Genomic DNA, 23957 nt, shown 5'->3' on the forward strand with positions numbered 1-23957 from the left:
GGAGTTTTTTTTTTTTATTATTATATATATATAAATTACATGAAATAATAAAACTTGTCACTTTCATTAACGTCAGTGCCATCACGAAGCAAACGTTTCCATTTCCAGATTATGGATTAAAGGTGATGGACCCTAGTTTGGTACAGTAAACAGTGGAGCCTTCAGCAAACTTCACGCTCACGGACCAGAAGCTCCTGCTGAAGAAAACCAGTCATATAAAGACACGTCACCATTTTCCCAGTCTGAGAGCGACGGGAGCAGAATTTCTGGACCCAGGCCGACCAATAAGTAACGGGTTAGTAGTCATTAATAAAAAAAAAAAAAAGAAATGCCAATCAGAACTCAGGATTAAAAAATACTGCCATGAGGATTTATTTTGATCGGGGTGCTGCGGGGTTGTGGTGAGGCGGGGCCGGGGGTCTACAGGACGAACGGCAGGATGGGCGAGCGCAGGGTGGGGTAGTCGCGGAACTCCTTCAGGTAGCTGCGGTGCTTCCCCTTGGCCCAGACGGTCATCTGGATGAAGCCGACCATGGTGAAGAACGCCACTGGCAGGCACTGGGTCATCAGGGTGAAGCCCAGCCATGATCCCAGCTGATGGCAGGAGGAGGAAAAAGAATAATCATCGTAGTGATGCCAACGCATGAAAATAGGTTTGAAACACAGAAACTTTCTACCGAGAGCAAAGGATTTGAGTTTCGAGCGTTCTTCTCGATTTAGACCTAGATCAGAGTTTATGTCAACTTTGACACAATTTAATTTTGACTCATTAATGGTCAGAACTGCAGGTTAATGACTGAAAGTGATTACCAGTCTTCCGATTATGAGCTTTCCTACCCGCTAGGCCACCGCTGCCACAAAGAGTTTGAGAAGATGAAGCTGTAACTAACCTCGTAGGTGTAGTTGGGGCAGGAGACCAGCAGGAAGATCCAGGTGAAGGGGTTCTTGGTGGGGTACGGGATCTTTCTGGTCTTTGATCCTGTATGAGGGAAGGTGTATTGGCCCAGACACGGTGTCAATTATTAAGTCCACTTAATTACAAATTTACATTTACGGCATTTACCAGACGCCCTTATCCAGAGCGACTTACAATCAGTAGTTACAGGGACAGTCCCCCCTGGAGACACTCAGGGTTAAGTGTCTTGCTCAGGGACACAATGTAAGTGGACAGAGTTAAATTCACCCTAGTTAGGCTGTCCTAGTTAGGGTACCTGGCCACTGTAGCACCAATATACCACTATCACCGCATATTTCAGTACCAGTCGTACGATGCCACCACGTGCCGCTGCTTCTGTTTGTTTTCCCCGAGATACTGAATCAAGCGCAGAGACCACCGGCAGACTCCAGCGAAGAGACAAGCAGATAAATCCTGGTTCCTGGCAACTGCTAAACCAGGACTTGGCATGAAACGAACCAGAGGGTCACCACAGCCACCACCACCGTAACAACTACAGCTTCAGGGATCTTCAAATGGACCAGTAGCATCATAATGGACATGTAATGTAGACCATGACACTGGACTACACTCTGGACTTCTCCAACCCTACAACTAGGACTTTTTCTCTTCTTGGACCATCACCAGCCCTGCACTGACACCACTTGCAGGCTCACTCTACCCTGGAAGGGGGTCCCTCTCTGTATCTTCCCAACGTTTCTTCCTTGTGAGTTTTTCCTTGTGTGCAGAAGGGTCACGTGTGTTGGGGTGTCAAATGTAGGGCCTGTCAAAGCCCATCGAGACATACTGTATGCGATTATGGGCTATATAAGAAATAAATGTTGAAATAAACTCACTTCAAATGGCAAAAAAAAAAAAATCCATGTTTGTCATGGAACAACAACACCAAATATCACCAGGTATCTTCTTCATTTCCATCTCCCTCCCTCACATCACAGATTAATAACTGGTCTCAGTTACAGCTGCCCAGGGAGATGATATGGTGCTAAAACGTGGTATAACGTTCGAAAAAACAAACAGAATATACCTGATACGATGTGGCATTCTATGAGAGACTGAACGCGTCTTTCTGTACATTCACCCTCACCTGGTGGCCGGAGGTTCCGCAGAGCGATGTGGATGGAGAAGTTCCCGATTTGACAGAACTAAAGGGGCAAAAGGCATCATCATGCGTCAAACCTGGCTGGCATTTAACATGGAAGCCGTTGCAACTAAATATGCTAGCGAGAGCATCTGGAGTGCCTGACATTTCAAAGCGGCTTCTTACCAGGAATATGATGAGGGCCAACTTCACCTGCTGCTCTCCATATACTGAAAGATAAAAAAAAAATCAGTTCTGATAAATGACCTGAACAGACATTGTTAATCTATAAAATCTCACCACCAAATTTGTTTTGCTTCTGTAGGCAATTCAATTTGCCAAACTGTGACTCAAAGCCGTCTTGATGCTTATTCACTTACATTTACATTTACAACATTTATCAGTCACCCTTATCCAGAGCAGGGACAGTCCCCCCCTGGAGACACTCAGGGTTAAGTGTCTTGCTCAGGGACACGATGGTAGTAACCGGGGTTTGAACCTGGGTCTTCTGGTTCACAGGCGAGTGTGCCACCCACTAGGCTACTACCACCCCGTAGTTACAGGGACAGTCCCCCCCTGGAGACACTCAGGGTTAAGTGTCCTGCTCAGGGACACGATGGTAGTAACCGGGGTTTGAACCTGGGTCTTCTGGTTCACAGGCGAGTGTGTCACCCACTAGGCTACTACCACCCAGTAGTTACAGGGACGGTCCCCCCCTGGAGACACTCAGACCCGAGTGGCAGTAATGGAACTCCCGACGCTAAGCGCGTGGCGAGCAGCAGGAGTTGAGTTCTGGAATTCGTTTACGTCCACTCACTCGGCGGCGTGTACAGCGGGTGGTTTATGTAGTACGCCATCCAGGCAGCGAAGCCCCAGTAGTACGTGCAGTTCTGAAACACAGCAGCACAAGTAACGCTTAACTGCAAGCAGCAGTTACGGGGTCCCGGCCCCTCAACACGTCAGAATATGTCACAAAGGTTCACGAAAAGCCTGGACTTGTTTCGGGGACGTCCACACCATTAACGTTCATTTCAGGAAGTCCTTCGGGACAATCTCACCTTGAAGATGTTGCGAAGTGGCATGGTTCCGTGGGAGAAGCGATGGACGAACAGCGTTTCGAGGAGCCTCTTCACGTAGTGGAAGGAGTGACACATGCAGGCCAGGCTGGAAAGAAGAATTTAAAAAAACAATTAATTACAAAATAGATTGAAAAAAAATGGCCACCGTTGTACAACGAGGGTAAAATAAAATACTCACTGCACAACCCAGTGTTTACTAGTCGTGAAGTCATATTTGGGCGCGTAGATGAAGGGAACTCGGAAGTAAAACATCAGGTAGATGACCAGGGGGCCGGCATACTCCGTTAGGAAAACCTAAACGGCCAAAGGGAAGAGCGACTTCAAACCTAGTGCATGATGGGACTAAAACCGTCGCTGGGATGGGAAATGCCTTTAAATCGGCGGGGCTGACCTCACAACCCCCTTTCCAGAATTTCCCACACCTGTCCCTACACAGCATGGGCGTTCCTGGACAGCTTCCATAATTCCAAAGGGTTTAAATATATCCATTGCCTCTCCCCAAGCGGGAGGGTGGCTTCTGCTCAAGCGCCGGTTTAAGCCCCACCCATCGCACCCTCCTCTGATTGGCTGGATCGACGGAGACCCCGCCCGCCGAGTCACGCGAGTTGGACTGACACATGAGTACACTGGTAGGAATTGGGGGTATCCTCAACATCTGGACCGTAGGGTGAATTACCACGGTAAAAACACACTGCATTTCAGATACAGTATCCAAATATAGGATTGTTGTACATTATTAAAATGTTTGCTTAACGATTAGGGCCCTATTTTACACCATGAGAGGGAACATATTAGTGAAACTTTTGTTGAAACTAAAGAAAGAACTTTCTCGTAAAGTTTTGATGCTTTTGCAAACTGGCAAACTGGCGATTCGCACAGACTTTTGTTTTGAAACGTAATGTCATTCTGCAATAAACTGTTTAGGGGTCACAATGGTAGTAAGTGGGGTTTCAACCTATGACTTTGTGGTGTTCTGGTTCATAGGCGAGTATCTATTCCACTACGCTGCTACCACCCTAGACACATCTCACATGTATATATATATGTATATATATATGTGTGTGTGTGTGTGTGTGTGTGTGTGTGTGTGTGTGTGTGTGTGTGTGTGTGTGTGTGTACCAGTGCACGTCTCACCGTGACCCAGCTAATCTGTGCTCCCAGGTCTCTGAAGTAGAAGGTTGCCGTTGTTCCAACAGGAAGGTGCTGCAGAACGTCCTCGTCCTTCAGAGACTTCCCCTCTGCACACCAATCCCAGAATGCACTATGTTAAAGCGCTCACCAAGACAACTTCAGCCAAATATCAAACTACTAGCGAGTCTGAATTGAAAATGTTCAGTTTAATGCGGCGCCCTCGTTCTCGTCCTATACTCACTGGGATCCAGGCGTATGGACTGTCTGGCAGGATAAAACTGAGGGTCTGAAACACAGATAAGATGCATTTAGACAAGAACTAACAACAAATACATTAAATACAAAACTACCAAAATATGTCGGATTTTTGTTAGTTTCAGTTTAAGGACGTGCTGATTCCTCCAAAATCCAAAAATAATCATTAATCATTAATCATCATTAATCATCAATAAATGTCAGCATTAAATGCTCGTGGACAAAAATAATGCCAATCAATTATATACAGTACAGGCCAAAAGTTTTTCTTTATTTTCATGCCCATTTACGTTGGTAGGTTCTCACTGAAGGCATCAAAACTATGAATGAGCACATGTGGAGTTATAATATATAAAATATATATAAATAAGTGAAAACATGTTTTATATTCTAGTTTCTTTGCTCTGATTACTGCTTTGCACACTCTTGCATTCTCTCCATGAGCTTCAAGACTCCGTCACCTGAAATGCTTCTCCAACAGTCTTGAAGGAGTTCCCAGAGGTGTTTAGCACTTGTTGGGGTCCAGCTCACCCCAAACTATCTCGACTGGGTTCAGGTCCGGTGACTGTGGAGTTCAGATCTCCACTTTTTGTTAAGTACGTAACTCCACATGTGTTCATTCATAGTTTTGAAGCCTTCAGTGAGAATCTACCAACGTAAATGGTCATGAAAATAAAGAAAACACATTGAATATATGAGTATAAACTAGGTCCATCGGGTAAAGCTTTATTTTACTGATCTGAAATCAGTGGGGTGACGTGTGCCAGTCATGTTGAGAACGGCCGTAAACTTGGTCGGCGTGAAACAATGACGCTCTTCACAGACGGCAGATACTCACGGCTCCTGTGGAACATGGACTTGATTTCGCCAATGGTGGCATTGGGCTCCACCTAGCAATCAGAGCACAAACCAGCAGCGGGTGAGCCGGTGCACGTTTCGCCACATGCGCCGCGTTCAACGTCCGCGATTGGCGGTAAATTTAGCCGCGGCGGCTCCTGCCAGACAACGGGACTCCGAAACAGCTGGTGCTTTGAGAATAACGGCGACTGACGCGGGCGGGGGGGGGGGGGGGGGGGGCGGAGTCGGCGAGGCTTCATCTTTACAGCCTCCACCTGCATTAGGGCACTAAGCACCAATTTTACGACCGCCCACTCGGCAGGGACAGGCGACATCGGTCCTCCATCGGCTAATATTTATTAGTGGCAATTAATCCCGAGGTGCTCGGTAGGAACGCGGGGAATACGGCGAACTCGGCGGCCCTTCTATTTAAAAAACGCGGAGGCCGGAGGTCAGAGGGCAACTTTGTCCTGGAAAGCCGGCTTGTCACGGCCCAGGCAGACAGCGGGACGTCCCGACCGCCACGGTCCTCTTCAGTTACCTGGACTAATTAAAAATCCGCTTATCTGCGTTGGATGGCGAGTTGTGTGCAATCTATAGGAACGTCCATATTTGCCATATTTCGCTGTTATCGGAGGACACCACGGACACGATCACCTCCAACGGCATCGAGGTGACCGGACGAGACGGACGCGCAGGTCATTCGTACTGTTATGCAATCCAACGAGAGTCACACTGGCGAATGCACCCCATGGCACGGAGGAAGTTTACATTTACGGCATTTATCAGACGCCCTTTTCCAGAGCGACTTACAGTCAGTAGTGACAGGGACAGTCCCCCCCTGGAGACACTCAGGGTTAAGTGTCTTGCTCGGGGACACGATGGTAGTAAGTGGGATTTGAACCTGGGTCTTCTGGTTCATAGGCGAGTGTGTTACCCGCTAGGCCACCACCACCCCTTGTGGAAAAATGGCCCATCGTGTTAACCGCCACCGGCGAAAAAGACCCAAAAGTTGTACGTCTCCGCGAACGGGGCCTGGGATTGGTCGAAACGCTCGTTTCCCGCGCCGTAATCCAACACGGCTGCTCCTGAATGTAAATTTTCTTGTCACAGTCTATACATAGTAACACGGATTCTCACCGCGGCCGCCCAAAAGCGCCGGCGTCGGGCAAGGAATGCAGGAAAGAGGCGGGGAGCATCGGGACGTGTTCCTACCTTGTCCAGGAAGCAGAGCTTGTCCTTCGTCTTGGCGTCCAGGATCTCCACCTCGAAAAAGACGACAGCCTTCTTAGTTTTTTTGGCGGGTTTGCGTTTTGCCGGGGCCGCCCCCGGGACCCCGGCGGACGCCGACGAACCCTGGCCCTTCCTGGGCTGCGTGGCTTCTAACGCCAGGGTATCCATGGCGCTCCGCGTCGTTCTCTAGCCTCCCCTCTGCTGAGCGACACGGGTCCACGGCTCGCCCACCGGCCCGCCCTCTCCCCCTGGCCCCTCCCACCATGCCCATCACCTTATTTCTCTCGCCGGCACAGGGCCCCGCCCCCTCACGCGTACCTCCGCACCTTAAACAACCAGGGGTCATCATCTGACCTCTAACCTGACCTCAAAAACAAAAATCTATTTGTTTATTGTTCAAACTTTGACGAGAATGAGAAGCAGGACGTAACACTTTTACGGATTATTTTCCCCGATCGTCACTAACAGCTACTTACAACGTACGCACTTAAAAAACGCTCACGCGAAAGTAAACATCGCATAAGTGCGGCTTAATGGCAGCTTTATACTCTCCTCTCTCTCTCTCTCTCTCTCACACGCCCTAAACCCGGCTGCTCGGCCCCGTCCAGACCGCCGCGGCATCCCCGCCGAGCTAATTATAACCCCATGAGCAGAGCGCGCACGCCGCCACCCGCACGCACGCCCCCGCGTCCTGACCTTTTGCGGGGCGGCCCCGGTTCGCGGCCTTGGCCCGCCGGAAGGTTCAATTTAATTCCGCATTTAAAAAGCCCGTTCGTTTCGGTACATAACATTACATCATTATATAATTCACTACACATTTGCTAAATCTTTAAATCATAGCTGCAAATGTTGTTTTTCTACTGCAGCTTTGTAAATTAATAAATAAGAATTGGGAATAGGAAATAATTGTAATTTTTTCCTTAAAAACTGTATATACGGGAACTGATTCAATTTGTCTGAATTTTTAACTACCAGTTCACCGTCGCCCGACTCCCAGCTGGGCTGTGGTTGTGATGTCACACACACAACTTGTTGTATGGCGTGTGCTCCATTGCAAACTGGAAATTTGACCTCTGACCCATTGGAGGTGCATAATGATTTGGACCTGATCTGATGTGATGAGTCCTAATGAAGAGTTCTGAGCATTCTGCCAGGGCGGGACTGCAGCACGTTAAAGGTTTCTGCCAAACGCTGTCGGGCTCTACAACAGCCAACCACATACTAGGGCTGAAACGATTATTCGAATAACTCGAATGACTCGATTCCAAAAAATATTTGAGGAAGACTCTTTGCCTCGAGGCTTCATTTAATTAGTCACATCTATTATCGTATCGAGATCTCACTCGTGTAATTCATCCCTCCTCATTTCTCCCTCCCACGTGCCACAAACACACACACAGACTGATAGGTTACATCTCAAAACACGCCTTCCCCATACATAAGGTAGTAATAATAAATGCAACAGATGGACAAATCTACACTCATTATCATATAGAGTTTATAGCATTTGTTGTACATCACAGCGGCGCAGGCTTGCACGGGCATTGCACACACATGCACTAAGACAAATTCTCTCTCTCTCAATTTTGCACATAACATTGCACAAAGACAAACACTCTACCCACCTACCTCATCTGGAAACTGAACTGTATTGTTTAAGTTGGATTATTAGTAATAATTGAATTGTTTATATATATATATATATATATATATTTTTTTTTTACTATTTTGTACTTTTATCATTTTTTTCTCTTTATTCTCAGATGGGCTATAGCAGGGGGTGCACCCCTTTTTCCTTTTTTTTTTATTAAAATAAAACTAAGAACATATAGGCTAACCTATGTTTCATAGTTTTTTTCCATGTACATCAATGTAAATGTTTCACAGAAAGATTGATTAAATGGGCTTAGTTCTGGAGCCAGTAACCCAAAGGTTTTAAGCTTTGATCTAATAAAAATATTGAGTTTGAATAAAAAAACTTTTTTGTGAGGAATAACAGCCAATTGCTTGTTCGTTTTAAGAGGATTTTCACTATAACACACTACTGACAGAGTTGTTTAAAAATGCAAAAGTATGATTTATCTGATTACTCGATTCATTGATGAAAAAAGAAACGACAGAATACTCGATTCCAAAAATATTCAATAGTACACAGACTAACAAACACACGCATCCAATACACCACTTCTGTTTTTCTTATATTTCTATATGTGTGTATATATATTCACTCTGTACATATGTACACTTACATTCAATGTATTTTTTTAAAACTCACATCCACTGTCCCCCCCCCCCAGACTATTTATTTGTATATAGAATTTTATTATATTACACAGTCGGCATGTTGGCTGTGCTGTAATATTTTTGCTGCTCTTATCTTGTACTGTCCACTTTCTGCCATGGCAATATAAATTTCACACTTGTGGACTAATAAAGGATCTTATCCTATCTTGTCTTATCCTATCTTGTCATGTGGTCCCCTTGCAACCAGGGGGCGTGCTGCGGAAGTGCAACAGGTGTCAGGAATTCCATATGTAATTCTAACCCCTTGAAGTTGGATTTCGCTGGCCTCGTAACGTAAAGAAGGCTGTGACACACATTAACAGTGGTAACTCGGTTAGAGCCTTCTATTTAGGTGCAATTCTAATAAGCCGTATATAAACTGTATTGACCTGACTTATACGAAGTATTTGGTCTACGGCATTGTTTTCAGCCAGTCTTGCCAACAAGGCTAACCTCACAAACCTTATGCAACGTAATATTGGCTTTATTGTTCCATCCAAAAACACGCTATGATTCTCACACCAATAAGTGCACTTTTGTACAAATGGTAGGCAATTTTGGTAGAAATTAAAAGGCAAAATTTGCCTTTTGCAACATGATCCAGAGCGGACGTCGGCATATTCCAGTTGCATATAACAAAAACGTACGAACATTTTAAATTTGTATCTCAAAAATTTAGAAGAGCTGCTCCTTCTGCTCGGACTCTGGGCCACAACCATTTCGTGGGGGTCGTGAAGACTTAACTGCAGGCTCGACGCATTAATTTTAACGACGTGAGAATACTTGGCTAATCCCAGCGGAACGGGGACGTTACACCGCATTCGTCTTGTTAAACGACGCCCTGAACATCCTCTGCTGTAAAAAAATTATATATATATATATATATATATATATATATATATATACACACACACACACACACACACACACACACACACACACACACACACACACACACACACACTCTCTCTCCTGTAGATCCCACTGTAAATAAAGCACGGCCATCATTTCCTTCAATTTCACTGGATAAATTTCCCACTTCTGGGACTAATAAAGGATCTTTTTTATCTTAGCGGCATTTTATTAGAGCGTAGTCAATCACAGGGATCTATAGGAAGAATATGGTACAGCTGGCATCTGGAAAAAGGGTTCTAAGCCCCCAACACACACATACACACACACACACACACACACTCAAATTACAGAGGTCTTTCGTCATCGCTTCAGTCCATCCGAAGACATGTTCCGATCCCACACAGGCGGGCGACAGGCAAAAGAACCACCGAGGAGCGGCACAGCGTCCGGCGGAGCACACTCTGCAGCCGGTGAGTTCTTGGCCCTCGCCGAGAACCTGCAACCTTCTCCGGGAATTCTCCTGGCCTGGAATTAAGCTCTACTTTTTTTTTATTTTAAAAGAGTATCCTGACCTGCTGGAGACCCCTGCGGTGCGCTCTGGCGCCCCCACGTGGACGGCCTGCGTCATGACCGGCAGAGGATCACTGGAGACTTCCTGCTTCTCCGTGAATCCTCCTGGCATGGAATTAAGCTCTACTTTTTTTTTTTTTTTTTTTTAAAGTGCCCCTTCCCCAGAGTACCCGGACCTGCTGGAGACCCCTGCGGTACGCTCTGGCGCCCCCACGTGGACGGCCTGCGTCACGACCGGCAGAGGATCACGGGAGACTTCCTGCTCCCCGATGAAATCGTGGGAGAGCCCATCAGGACGGGCTGCCACGTTCATCGGGTTAAATATTAACCGAGTTATCACTTATGAACGACCTCCGTTTTTCTTTTTGATGTTTTTTTTTTGCCATACGTGTCTGGAATGAAGAAGCGCAACAGAAGAACCGGTCCGACGTGAACCGGGCGTGGAGAGCGAACTCTCCCCTGCAGCCCTGTCAGCAGTGGCGGGCGAACAGAGGGGTCGCACCGGTTCAGGCGGTTCCGCCGGCTGATCACGAACACGGGGGTAAATCCTCCGGGCTTAGGCGCGACTCGGCGCGTTAACGGGCACCACTGACGCCGAACCGCGCGGATTCTGCCCTCCTCTCGCCCATCTCCGGCGCACTCGTCCCCCATTTTTAACGTTGTTCGGGAAGGGAAGCGCTCGCCTTACCTCGTAGTGCTTCATCGCTGCAGTTTAAACGCCTTTCATCCGACTTGCGGGACTGACGGCGGACGCGGCCAATCAGGACGCGGGAGCGGCCGCGCGTCGTCCAATGAGACGCCAGTGGCGGCTAGTCACGCCCCTTTTCCTTCGGCTATCCAATCAGAGAGAGGATCGGAACGATGGAACGATGTTTGGGGGGAAAAAAACTCCCACCTCCCAAACCCTGCAGTGGAGCGTAAATGATTTATATATTATTATTTACATAACTTTTCTATATTATATTTATTATTATATAGCTATGTAGAACAATATACCTCTCATGTAAGGTAATAAAAGATCTTGAATTGTAAGGTAATATATGGGGTTTGATTTACCTAATTTACCAGACGCCCTTATCCAGAGTGACTTACAATCAGTAGTTACAGGGACATTCCCCCCCTTGGAGACACTCAGGGTTAAGTGTCCTGCTCAGGGACACAATCGTAGTAGATAAGATCAATCTTTATTAGTCCCATAGGTTGGAAATTGCATACGTGCATAAGTAAGTGGGGTTTGAACCTGGGTCTTCTGGTTTTGTGTTACCCACTAGGCTACTTCCACCCACTTCACTTCTTATTTAATTTCTTATCATAATATTTAATTGTAACTAAGCCCAGGCGGGGCATTTCATTAGAATGGGTTGCCAGGTGAGGCTGTGAAGGTAAGTTAATATTGATCATTTATTTATTATGTGGCTCTGGTTAAGAGCGTCTGCCAAATGTGACGTTGAAATATTTGGTATGGAAGATGGAGTAATATACATTAATAAGCATTAAAATAATGGTAGGAAATGTACTTTACATAAAAAAGCACGACAAGAACGACCCGTTTTACATTTTACATAGTTTGTCTCTTTTACACTGTTCTTTCTGCATTTTATGTCACTTGTTTACTAGGGACATTTGAACGCCTAAAGTCTATAATGTCAAACGTGCTTTATAAAAAAAAGTTTGTTTTAAGTCGTCCTGTTGGATCACGGTCCACTCGTCGTGAATGTGGCCGACCTGGCAACCCGACGGGGCGTGTCCTCTGCGTCACTGAGGGGGCGGGGCTACGAGCAAAGTTTCTTGAGGACTGCTGACGCGTCGGGAAAAGCGCGTCGAATCTCGTGGAAAATTCTTGAACTTTCTGCGCGCCTATTTATTAGCGCGCCGGCGGGGCGGGCGCACCAATTCCGCAGATGGGGAGGATGGGGAAGGACTACTACAGCGTACTGGGAATACGGAGAGGCGCGACCGACGACGAGATCAAGAAGGCGTACCGCAGGCAGGCGCTCAAGTACCACCCGGACAAAAACAAGGCGGCGGGCGCCGAGGAGAAGTTCAAAGAGGTCGCGGAGGCCTACGACGTCCTCAGCGACCCGAAGAAGAAGGACATTTATGACCGATTCGGGGAGGAAGGTGAGCGGTTAATGCCCATAAACACTCGCCGCCGTCGGCTTAACATAGAACGTCCGTTTCTGGCGAGGAACCTTTCGGGGGCGACAGAGTGCGCATGTGCGGCCTGGCTCGGCTCCGGTTGGCTACTTACGTCGTCGCTCTGGAAGGTTCCGGCTGCGTGTGTGCGGGGAACGGCGAGAACGTCGAAGAACGTTGTCGAAAGCACGGACGAGCGTATCGAAAAGTTCTTAACTCGAAAGTAACCGTGCCGGTAGAAGAATTTTAATGCGACCCAGTGACGTCACACAAGAAACAGCCAGCCAATCTCCCGCCGGATACGAAAACGGACAGTTTATTTTTTTTAAACTATTAGTTTAGTATCGGATTAGTATCGTCGACCAATGCCTGGTATCGTATCGAAAAGGAAATCGACGTTCTCGCACGTCCCTAGTGAAAAGTACAAGTTTTAATTTCGTGCACACGCCCCCACTCACGTCACTATCAATGTGGGCGTGGTCTTTTTTTTTTTAAATTGTTTTATTCTTACACTCTTGTCGTTTATGTGCTCGTGGATTTTGGTTCACCGTGGTTGTTTTTTCTCTCTCTCTCTCTGGTTCCATTGTGCAGGGCTGAAAGGTGGCGTTCCAGGTGGAGGTGGCGGGGGACCCAATTTTACGTACACCTTCCGGGGTGACCCCCATGCCATGTTCACAGAGTTCTTCGGGGGGCGCAGCCCGTTTGAGCAGTTCTTCGGGCGCAACGGTGGAGGAGAGGAAGGCATGGACATCGACGACCCATTTGCTAGCTTTGGCATGGGCAGCGGCATGGGGGGCTTTCCAAGGTCGTTTGGCCGTGGGGGCCATGGCGGACCGATACAGAAGAAGAAAGACCCGCCTGTCGTTCACGACTTGAAGGTCACATTGGAGGAGGTGCTCAATGGTTGCACGAAGAAAATGAAGATCTCCCACAAGCGTCTGAACCCAGACGGCCGGACCACTCGGTCAGAGGACAAGATCCTCACCGTGGAGATCAAGAAGGGCTGGAAGGAGGGCACCAAAATTACCTTCCCCAGAGAGGGCGACGAGACGCCCGCCAACATCCCAGCAGACGTGGTGTTTGTGGTGAAAGACAAGCCCCACCCTGTGTTCAGGAGGGACGGCTCTGACATAGTGTACACAGCCAAGATCACTCTCCGAGAAGTAAGTTCCGCTTGCGATGTTTATTCCGCTCGATAAACATAGCCCAGGCCCCGCCCCCTTCGGGCCGCAGCGAGCGCGCCCCCGTCGGGTTGCCAGATATGGGCCGTGAGCCAATTGGATGACTTGAAACAAACTTTATTTATAAAGCACTTTTGACTGTATAGATTTTAAGTGTTCAAAAGAACAATTTAAAATGTCAATGTTGGTTAATGCTTATTTGCTCACTGCTATCTTTCTTCCTTTCTTTCTCGATAGGCACTCTGTGGGTGCACGGTCCAAGCCCCGACTCTGGACGGACGCTCCGTCACCGTGACAACGCAAGACGTCGTCCGGCCCGGCACGAAGAGGCGCGTGTCGGGAGAGGGACTTCCCTTGCCCAAGTGCCCAGAGCGGCGAGGCGACCTGCTGGTGGAGTTCGACGTGAAGTTCCCCGAGAGACTGAGCCAGCAGGCGCGGGACACCATCGCCCAGGCGCTGCCTGCGTCGTGACTCCGCCCGGACCCCTCCCGAGCCCGGCGTGGCACCGCGCGTCCGTTATTTAGCGCCGGGTGTGGGTAAATGACTTTCTGTCGGGAGAAACGGGCCTTCTGGAGTGGGGCTGGTCTCCACTTTTTACTGCGGCCGCAGAGCAAGCGACGCTGCCGGGATGAACCGACGGGTGGGGGTGGGCTGTAGCACTTTTTTTTTTTTTTTCCCACCTTCTCTCCTGAGTGGATCTCGCAGGAGGTCAGTGACCTCAGCATTATTTTTTTCCATCACCGTGACATTTTGGTGTGGCCTTTTTTTCTTTTATTATTTTCTTCTTTCTCAAATGGAAGAACGTGCTCTTGTGAAGTTGCACCACAGGATTACGGAGTGAGGGCGGGGCGGATTCCGCGTCTATAACGTATCTTCGTTTCCTGCTCTGCCCTTCATGCCTGACTGCCCCGGGGGGGTCAAATAGTGACCTGCCAGTCGTGAGTTAGTTTGTGTACATATTTATTTAATGTGTGTTTCCTCTCGAAATCACAATATAATAAAATATTTTCTTTTTAAAATGTAAAGGTGTGTGCTTTTTCCACTTTATTATGTCCACATTTTGCTGAATTTATTTATTGGGTCTGTCAGAAAGACAGACCATTTATTATTGTGCTGAGAATGGCAAAAAAGAACATGTCTTACGTTAAAGACCGCCACGCGAAGACCGTCAAACGTAAAGAAACAACGGATTTGTAAAATAAAACTTCTTTGAAGTGATACTGCAGTACCACAGTAAAGAAACCCCATTTTACAAATCCCATGCCCGCAGCTGTGACCAATGCCCGGACAGACCCATCAAAATTTCCCCTGGAATTTTGGCTTCTAGTTGGGTCTGTCAGGAAGACAGACCATTTATTATTGTGCTATGAATGGCAAAAAAGAACATGTCTTACGTTAAAGACCGCCACGCGAAGACCGTCAAACGTAAAGAAACAACGGATTTGTAAAATAAAACTTCTTTGAAGTGATACTGCAGTACCACAGTAAAGAATCCCATTTTACAAATCCCATGCCCGCAGCTGTGACCAATGCCCGGACAGACCCATCAAAATTTCCCCTGGAATTTTGGCTTCTAGTTTATTTGAATGTTCTTAGAATGTGAAAGAATTCATATTTTTGTAACTGGGATGTTACTGTATTTATATAACTATTTCTTACCCACAGACATTAATAACTTGTCATAATTCACCACATTTGTGGTCCCCAATGTAGACTTGTTACATTATTCCTGCTGAGATTACATGAGTGGTTTGTGGTCGTCTTCATCTTCTTTTAGAGTAATACACACACACACCAATATCCAATTCCATAAGACTGCTCAACCAGCTGAGTGAACGTGGAGAACCCGGCCTGTGACAGAAGAAATCCTGGGTCGTGTTCCCCGTCCCGGCTTAGGTGGACGACTCGGTCACGGTGTGAAGTCGGTGCTCGGCCGTGGTCCGTGTCAGGCTGTAGATGCCGGTCTGGGAGGTGGTGGTTTGCTGGTGGCGAGGTCTGATGTTTGCCCACCAGGCCTTGTACTGCCGTTGCACCTGGAGAAGTGAGCGAAATGAGGCGCGGCCCCACACCTCGGGAGAAAACTGCACTGGACCCACCTCGTCGTTGAGGACGCAGTGGACCAGGAAGATGAAGGTCCCCTGTTGCGAGGTGAGAATCAGGAAGATGACCTCCAGCACCAAACTGCTCTCCGTGAAGAATCCCAGAATCCATGGGCAGCCCAGGATGATGAACTGGACCATGATTTTAAACACCAGGACCCTGTTGTGGAGGGAGAAGAGGTCATTGTCTTCAGCTACAGACAATGGAGAGCTGAAAGGTGATGCATGGGGCTTTAATCTTCAACCCTGCAGTCTGGGTCACATGAGAACATTCCACAGGGGCCTGTCAACGGGTGTCATGGTACGGAAGTGCACTGACGAGCTCGCCATTTATTGCAGTATTAGAGATCGTACAAATATCAACACAAGCTGTAATGTTTTATGGTTGAATGTGGTGACCTATCGCTACGTGTCCCCAAATTGTTATAATTATCTGTGGCGCTGCTTCATGTCCGGAAGAGCCCCGCCCCTCCCACAGGGGTGTCTTTCGTCCATGTTGCTGGGTGCTGTGGCGCCTGTGGCATATGCACCTGGTGTACTTGACCTTTGACACGTCACTCTGCGTCTCTCTGAGAGTAGAGTGGAGGCTGACGAGGATCGCGATGAACAGAAGCAGATTCGACTGCAGGGGTGAGAAGAAGGAAGGACCCATGAAGCATCTATCTCGACGCTTATGCAAGACATTAGTAATCGTAAACATAGACCAACGACAGCAAATATTTAATATAACAGCACAATGCGTACGGCAAGGATGAAGCACACCGGCCCCAAAAAGCTCCAGATGAGGCCACCGTCAGTTTTTAACCAGCACCTATGCATAAAATACACAATTTATAACCATTCATACAACCATGGCAAATAATTAATAAACATTTTGTAAAGTGGCCCCATATAGCTACTCACTGGTCACTTCCGTAGCCATTTGGTCTCAGCCCTCCTGACACGGCCACTACGAGAAGGGCAACTCCGTAGCCGATCGCGGACAGGCATGCCCAGTGCGGCCCCGCCCTCTCGTTGGCCTTGACCTGTTTGAGCTTCCTGACCAGCATGAAGAGCTGCGCAGCCTCGACGACCATCCACACGAAGCAGCTGAGGAAGAGGAAGTGAAGGACGCCAGCGAGCACCTGGCACAGTACCTGAGGAGACCGGGCGGCAGCCGGGAACTTATTACATGAATGCATTTACATTTACGGCATTTACCAGACGCCCTGATCCAGAGCGACTTACAATCAGTAGTTACAGGGACAGCCCCCCCCCCCCCCCCCCCTCCTCCTGGAGACAATCAGGGTCAAGTGTCTTGCTCAGGGTCGCGATAAGCACTATATACATTCTATATAGTGCTTATAAGAGATATCTTCAAAATCGTGATAATCACTTTGGTTTTTGAGGATTTTTGAGCATTAAGGAGCAACTCTGGCGATTCACCTCCATATCCATCTTAGCAGCTCACCTTGTGTGGCTGGACGAGGTAAAGGAAGCTCTGGACGAGCAGGAACAGCAGATGGGCCAGCAGCAGACTGACGCAGAGGTTGAGCCGAGCCACGTTGTTGACCCTGGGGTTCCACCGGCAGAGGGCAAAGGTCAGCGTTGCCAGTCCCAGGAAGATCAGGCCGACGGAGGTGGCGACTGCGCTCAGAACCTGGACCCAGCGGCTCCTCTGAAAACCAGAAGCAGCCGTTACCGGGAGCCACTGGTGGGTCTCCAGCAATGGCCACACCCTGAACTCTCACCTGAGCCGGTGTGTCCAGTTGCATGATCAGGGCAAAAGTGGACAGGTGGGCACAGGTGCAGACCGTGTGTGTGAAGTTGGAATCTGTTATATGGCAGCCGCGCGTCCGCCAGCCGCCGTCCGCCCAGTGCACGCACAAAGTCGGGTGTCTTGGGACTGGGGACTGGATGCCAAATGGGACCGTTAGACCTTGTCCACCTCGCTCAGCTTTAATGTCAAGAGTCTGAAAATGTACCTACAACCACAGCGGTGACGCAAATAGGAAACCATCTTCTTTTTTATCCGGTTTTTATCTCGGCCAACACTGTTGGTCAGAAGGAAGGTCCTTCAAAATGGACCTGTGTGTCCATGTGTGTCCATGTCCCAATATTTCTGAGCCTGACAGTATCTTCCAAAGCATCCGTACATGGTACCTATTCTCTATACCAGCGTTTGTCAAACTTACTTGTCCTGGGGGCCAGTCGTGTCAGGCTTTGGGACCCACAGGGACAACCTTCTAACGTGATGGGCGTGCCTGCTTTCTTGCCCGATTGAAAACGAGGAATGCAGAGTCGTGCGGACGATGTGTTCGCGGTTGAGCCTGTTTCAGTTTTTTTGGTCTCATGGCTGTCAGGCGAGAAAAAGCGGTCTTGCACAGAAATGTGGAATAGTGAGGCAAGAAGTCACCCAGTCAGTAGATACCGTTCACTTAAAAGTACAGGCCAAAAGTTTGGACACACATTCTCATTCAATGTGTTTACTTAACAAAAAGTGGAGACCTGGCCTCCACAGTCACCGGACCTGAACCCAATCCAGATGGTTTGGGGTGAGCTGGACCCCAACAAGTGCTAAATACCTCTGGGAACTCCTTCAAGACTGTTGGAGAAGCATTTCAGGTGACGACCTCTTGAAGCTCATCGAGAGAATGCCAAGAGTGTTCAAAGCAGTAATCAGAGCAAAGAAACTAGAATATAAAACATGTTTTCACTTATTTCACCTTTTTTTGTTAAGTACATAACGCCACATGTGTTCATTCATAGTTTTGATGCCTTCAGTGAGAATCTACCAACGTAAATGGTCATGAAAATAAGAAAATGAGGAGTGTCCAAAGGAGTGGCCTGTACTGTATAAAGAGCTCATTTAAGTGAATAGTGTCTACTGACTGGGTCCTAGTGAACCAAACCTCCCAAATATTGTAAATGAAAATAAAGCCAAATTTAATGTATGAAATGTCGCAATTTTGAGCAAGTGGGTGAGGCTATTTTGCTTGTAGCTCATCCTGTAAGTCGACCTCATTTCGAAAGAAAGAATCCAGACTCGCTTGTTCTGAACATGCCATGGTTAAATGAGGGTTCTCATAACGTCCGTGAAACTTCTGAATTCTGATTGGTGCAGAAGCGACGGCCCATAGTTCGAGAAATGCCGCTCTGAACTACATTATTTGGAGCGTCGACAGAGGTTAGTGAGGTGCTACGAGAAGGTGAAAGGTCATCAACTCGACGGTTGTTCGAAAGGGGAACCGAAAGCAGAGACTCACGGTGACGTGCTTCAGCGTTAGGTTGGCGGGGTGCAGCAGATTTGCGTTCGGCGTTCTGGGCAGAGTGACCGACACCACTTTGGACAACAGGACGTGTCTGTAGCCTCTCGCCGTGAAGAGGCTGGGACTGAGGACATTCTCTGTACTGTTGTAGGTTATGAGGGCCACGGATGCCGAGCCTAGAGGTAAAATTCGAAATGTAAAAAAAATATATATACCTGAGATATCTAACACTGCACACTGACACGGTGGAAGGACTTGTCTGAGATGATAAACACATCCATCACTCCGCGGATGGAGTAGGACGAGTAGTACCATTGTTGTTCTTTGCAATGCTGACCAGGTCAACCTCCAGGTGGGCATATTCTGTCTTCAGCTCAGGGCTTCTTGTCATAATGACATTTGGGCCAATGGTCAGGACGCTGGCGTCTAGAGGGAGCACAGAAGAAACCTCAGACCAGTACCTTTACTTAGAGGGTTTCTATGGAAACCTGCATACAGATCAACCGAATAGAATAGGTATTAAGGGTTTTAACAAAGCTCACTGGAAAATTTGCACACGAGTGTGAGGCTTTTTTGGGTGAGTGTGGGTGCCACCAATGAGGCGATTAGCTTCTCCGAAGACTCAATCACAATGTTTTCATCAGTGGGCTTTATCGTTACGTCCGTAATTTCATCAAGTAGTGTGGTGACGGTCTGTAAAGGGGCGAGATGAGGGATTTATAGAGATACTTTTATATAAATCTGCACACAAGCACAGCATTGGCAGATCTGAACTCACCCTCTGCGGCAGAACCTCAGATTTAATGTTCCTGATCAAATCCACAATCTTTTCCATTTTCCCCGACTTCACCGAAAAACACAGGACAAACACAAAACTCAGTCACCCTGAACACGAGCCTGTCAATGCGATGCAAACGTTAAATAATCCTCAATAATTCTATACCTATAATAAGAGTGTTTGATTGACACTCATATTACTAACATTTTGTGACAACTACATATAGGGAATATTTTCACCAATGTCTATTGTCTGAAAAATCTGCCACTGATTGTCATTTTTTGCCCTGGCCAACATGTATTCATACAATTTAAACATCACTTTTGCAGATTTTGTTACAAAATGAAATTGCGTTGGATTACGTATGATATTAGACATGATTCTGTTTACCTTATAATCAGGGAAGTAGCCACGCACATCTGAATATGAACAAAAATGTGATTCATTCATGTGTTCATATAGTGCCATGCATCATGTTGGATCATGTCAAAAAGCTTTTAATTTTAAAACACACTCATTCTTTAGTATGTTTCATATGATACACATTTCACTGCCAGTTTAACAATTTTATGTACTTTTTCATCCATATGCATTACAAGTTCAAGCTTTAAATTTGAAGGTATCAGTCATCCTCACATAGACACACCCCCAGGACCAATGGGGTGGAGTCAGCGGTGGCTTATTAACTTTTGAAGAGACGGCAATTCTTCAAAACCTGAGCGAGATGAGCTGGCTTGAGGAAAAGAGGACTAATGTGCAATGGTAACAGTCCGTCTTACCTGAAGCCCGGTTATCTAGCTGTGAAATTTCGGCAGCTCACCTCGGCATACAGTGAGGTTTTTCTCCCAGATGAGATTGGGTGATGGGATGTAGCCGTCCATGCACTCGCACTGAAAGCCTCCCTGGGTGTTGATGCAGATGGAAAACGGGTCATTTCCGCAGACGAAGCGCGACTCTGCGCACTCATCGATATCTGAACGTTTACAGGAGAGGGAAAGGAATCAGTCCGTTAAAAAAACTTGTTGGTCCCATAATTCTGAGTCTCTTTCCGATCTAGTCCCACAATGAGATTTCCCAGGACGCGCCGTTTCGGTGTCTGTAGCTTTAAATGCTAATGAGGAGGAGAGAGGCGGGACGAGGAGGAGAACGGCTTATAGAAGTTGAGGGGTCATGCATGGAAATGACGTCATCAACACCGTTCACCAACCACAAAGTTTGCCGCAGACAGGAAATCGTGTCTGTGCTTTTAGTGAAAGAAAATGAACCCACTGGCTTTTCAGAGTCTCACGGAACTAAGCGGAACTAAAAAAACACGTTTTTACATCCAATCACCGAGCAACTGCAACGCTTCGCACGTTTTTAAGCCATGACGGTCGGTGGAGATAATGTTTTAGGGCCGAGGAAAAAGCATGAGAAACGGGAGGTAACCTTTCCCCTTATGACATCACAAGGGGACATATTCCAACTGCTGAGCTGCCGCTCTCTGAACGGATGAGCAGAATGACCAGAGCACTCTTCACACCCATCGCCATTTCCATGTGCATATACAACATTCTTTGTCAGATTTAGAAGCTTTTCCTCATAGTCAAAGATCTTGTAATTAGTTATCTTTATTTGCACTGTGCTTTCTTTCCACATGCCTGGTGAATGTAGATGTCGTCCCAGTTGTCAAGGTGGTCGACAGAATCGGCGAACAGCCTGATTGGTGCCCTGGGCGAGCAACACCCCGGACCCCCAAAAACAACTTTCCTGATGCCCATTATACCGCCTTGGGCAACGGCCCATATCGCCCACATAAGACCAAATAGGGTCGAGCGCAAGGCCAGGGGATAGAGGAACTTAAAGCTAAACGTGCCTTACCTTGACAACGTTGAGATGATATGAGCCTGTATCCATGGTGGCATTGGCAAATGTAAGTTTCATCGGTGGTGATGCATAGGGCATTGGGTCCACAGAGGGACCGGTTTTGTCCACAGCGATCTACAATGTCTTTGTGTGTGGACGACAGAATATAATAATAATAAAACTTTGAAATATTTTACACTTGTTAGATGCTGGGTGAGAAATTGTGCCCTCCTGGTCCTTACCTCTACAACCATAGGAGTGTCCTGTCGGCAGAAACCACGAGGGCGTTTTATATCCAGGGTCGCACATGCAGCCGCCGTCCTTGCCCACACACTGAGCGAGTGGTCCACACGAGGACGAGGCACACGAGCGATGTGCTGCACACGAGTGACGGGTTTGTTAGGACTTCGTGGCTCCCAGATGGCCTGAAGGGAGTCTAAGGAAACTCACCTGTGACCCAGCTGCCGTTGCTGGGGTACAGGTAGTACAGGTAAAAGCCAGCAGGACAGGCCAGGACGTTCACGCTCCCACTGCACAGGTCCGACGTCCCGCTGCACAGGCCCATGGGCCTCACCCCGTCTCCGGCTCGGGGGTAGGTGGCGGCCCGGCAGAGCGAGAGGGTGTTGTGGGTGCCGCCGCGGTGGGAGCTGCTCCTGAAGAAACAGCCGTGGTACAGGACGTCCCCCCCGATGCCCGTGAAGCGGTACCAGCCCTCCCGGAGCCTGGAGTCGTCCTTGGGCCAGCCAGGGAACTTTGTGGAGGTGAAGCCGTGGTTGCGCCACGGCTCGGAGAGATTTCTGTAGGACTCGCAGACCTCTGAAGGAACGGGGGAATAAAATAATTCTCAAAGCGACTTGTCCCCCCACCCAACCTGCACGCTCTCAAGATTACTACAGCATGTTGTCCGGACTGTATGCTGTTATTATCCATCTTCTGATGCTTTCAGAGGCATTTATGTAATGTGTACTTTTTTTTTAATTCTAATAATTAAATTTAACCCATAATCAATCATTGATATAACTTCATATATATATATATATATATATATATATATACACACACACACACATATGTATATATAAAATAAAAATATACACCTATTCATAAACACACGTATAAATAAATATAAAGGTGAACATTTTTTTAAACCAATTGACATTAATTCTGTAATTAACAACATTGTCACCCATGTTTAATAGCAGCATTGTAAAATGACGGCACAGTTCTCATATGCAGGACTATAAATGCTGGACTATACACAGCCTGGCAGAGTGGAGAGCGGTGGTGACCTAGCGGGCGAGGAAACGGACCCACAGCCGCGAGGTTGCCGGTTCGAATCCCGAACCGCATAAAAGGTGGGGGGGCTGCTCCCCCGAAGCCTGTCATGGCTGCCGACTGCTCGCTAAGGGTGGGGGTTGATGAGATGCTCGTGGATTACCTCTGGACCACACCCTGCTACTTCATTTTGAGGTACTGCTGTGAAATGTTGTACGCACCAGAGATTGGAGCATGGCTGCACGTCCCCAACATCAGAAGCCCTACAGAGCAAATGCCTCGTGAAGGATCTAACAGTAAATGCTGTCACATGGGAACTGTATTAAACTTTTCATTTTTAATTCTTCACACATACAGACTCATATAAGAGCAAGTAGATTTGAATCCTTATGTTTTATCATACACAATTCCAGAAGATCATATGTTCAAACACAATTGAAGACACATCATGCTGACGGCATTTGATAAGTTCTTTTACCTCGCTGACCAGTGGAACATCTGAATAAAATATATATATATTTTTTGATCTACTCACATGGAATCAGACGCACATCCATCCTGACCGAATTCTCGTGCGGTCCAGGCGTAAAATGTTCTCTTTTTGTTTCTATCGCTTCTCCCAGCCTCATTTCCTCTTCTCAGCATGTCATTAGTCATCAGGAGGACCTTCTTTATGGCTTACTGTAATATGCCGGTGTCTCACACGGATTTTACGGACGGAGAATCTGAACGAGGACACTGTTGTATTGTACAGCATATTTTTATGTTATGTTATGTTGTGTTCATGGTTAATTTCATGGCGAGCGAAAACATATTTCGATCTAACGTTGTGTATTGGTGTCATTTTTTTCAATACATCTCTTTAATCACATGGATGACTACGCATACCATCTAACACATTTGTTTCCTACAATTTAACATTTCGAATCCAGTCACAAGAGCCTTTTTGGACATGGACTGCTTCTGTGATTAGTGTCATTGTTTTGTTTTTTTTTAATAACCATGAAAGGATTGAGAAATTATTCATATCTTTTTGCTTTCATCTGACGTGTATCTCAGTAGGGTTCTCCTACGTTCCTCACTGCTCAATATAATTACAGCAGAATGACAAGCTGC

General features: G+C 47.2%; 3 protein-coding genes across 5 annotated transcripts; 1 reads left to right on the top strand and 2 right to left on the bottom strand.

The window, feature by feature from the left end:
* Positions 1–11039, bottom strand: LOC114785800 (very-long-chain enoyl-CoA reductase). 3 transcript variants are annotated; one of them, XM_028972418.1, is made up of 12 exons: positions 10968–11039; positions 6554–6604; positions 5340–5391; positions 4488–4532; positions 4250–4353; positions 3294–3409; positions 3095–3200; positions 2854–2926; positions 2223–2266; positions 2043–2100; positions 891–979; positions 1–594 (listed from the first exon to the last, which is right to left on the bottom strand). In XM_028972418.1, the coding sequence occupies exons 1-12, from the start codon at positions 10980–10982 to the stop codon at positions 421–423; spliced, it is 927 nt and encodes a 308-aa protein (XP_028828251.1). In that variant the 5' UTR covers positions 10983–11039; the 3' UTR covers positions 1–420. The 3 variants fall into 3 exon arrangements, with proteins under 3 accessions (XP_028828251.1, XP_028828252.1, XP_028828250.1); XM_028972419.1 differs by lacking the exon at positions 10968–11039 and adding an exon at positions 10058–10380; XM_028972417.1 differs by lacking the exon at positions 10968–11039 and having other exon boundaries at positions 6554–6781.
* Positions 11040–11757: 718 nt separating this feature from the next.
* LOC114785805 (dnaJ homolog subfamily B member 1-like) lies at positions 11758–14621 on the top strand. The gene is made up of 3 exons (XM_028972424.1): positions 11758–12400; positions 13007–13578; positions 13834–14621. Exons 1-3 carry the CDS (start codon positions 12181–12183, stop codon positions 14065–14067), a joined length of 1026 nt encoding a protein of 341 aa, XP_028828257.1. The 5' UTR covers positions 11758–12180; the 3' UTR covers positions 14068–14621.
* Positions 14622–15214: 593 nt separating this feature from the next.
* On the bottom strand, positions 15215–23514 carry LOC114785650 (adhesion G protein-coupled receptor E2-like). Its single transcript, XM_028972114.1, has 18 exons — positions 23377–23514; positions 23063–23104; positions 22017–22382; positions 21809–21943; positions 21582–21710; positions 20542–20694; positions 20112–20140; positions 19722–19787; positions 19486–19636; positions 19256–19369; positions 18941–19119; positions 17426–17587; positions 17146–17352; positions 16599–16831; positions 16440–16506; positions 16226–16317; positions 15693–15855; positions 15215–15629 (listed from the first exon to the last, which is right to left on the bottom strand). Exons 1-18 carry the CDS (start codon positions 23468–23470, stop codon positions 15489–15491), a joined length of 2523 nt encoding a protein of 840 aa, XP_028827947.1. The 5' UTR covers positions 23471–23514; the 3' UTR covers positions 15215–15488.
* Between the last annotated feature and the right edge of the window lie 443 nt (positions 23515–23957).

The sequence above is a fragment of the Denticeps clupeoides genome, chromosome 3, assembly GCF_900700375.1.
Source record: "Denticeps clupeoides chromosome 3, fDenClu1.1, whole genome shotgun sequence".
NCBI lineage: Eukaryota > Metazoa > Chordata > Actinopteri > Clupeiformes > Denticipitidae > Denticeps > Denticeps clupeoides.

What these genes read in the sequence shown, in the direction of transcription:
- LOC114785800 (XM_028972417.1), bottom strand. Translation starts at nt 6,739, where the DNA reads ATGGATACCCTGGCGTTAGAAGCCACGCAGCCCAGGAAGGGCCAGGGT. An exon ending in AGCTCTGCTTCCTGGACAAG is followed by an intron (nt 5,392 to 6,553) that starts GTAGGAACACGT and finishes TCTGATTGCTAG; the next exon opens with GTGGAGCCCAATGCCACCAT. An exon ending in CACAGATTAGCTGGGTCACG is followed by an intron (nt 3,410 to 4,249) that starts GTGAGACGTGCA and finishes TTGGCCGTTTAG; the next exon opens with GTTTTCCTAACGGAGTATGC.
- LOC114785650 (XM_028972114.1), bottom strand. Translation starts at nt 23,470, where the DNA reads ATGAGGCTGGGAGAAGCGATAGAAACAAAAAGAGAACATTTTACGCCT. An exon ending in AAACCTCACTGTATGCCGAG is followed by an intron (nt 20,141 to 20,541) that starts GTGAGCTGCCGA and finishes GTTCATATTCAG; the next exon opens with ATGTGCGTGGCTACTTCCCT. An exon ending in TAACGCTGAAGCACGTCACC is followed by an intron (nt 17,588 to 18,940) that starts GTGAGTCTCTGC and finishes TTTGGCATCCAG; the next exon opens with TCCCCAGTCCCAAGACACCC.
- LOC114785805 (XM_028972424.1), top strand. Translation starts at nt 12,181, where the DNA reads ATGGGGAGGATGGGGAAGGACTACTACAGCGTACTGGGAATACGGAGA. An exon ending in TGACCGATTCGGGGAGGAAG is followed by an intron (nt 12,401 to 13,006) that starts GTGAGCGGTTAA and finishes TCCATTGTGCAG; the next exon opens with GGCTGAAAGGTGGCGTTCCA. An exon ending in CCAAGATCACTCTCCGAGAA is followed by an intron (nt 13,579 to 13,833) that starts GTAAGTTCCGCT and finishes CTTTCTCGATAG; the next exon opens with GCACTCTGTGGGTGCACGGT.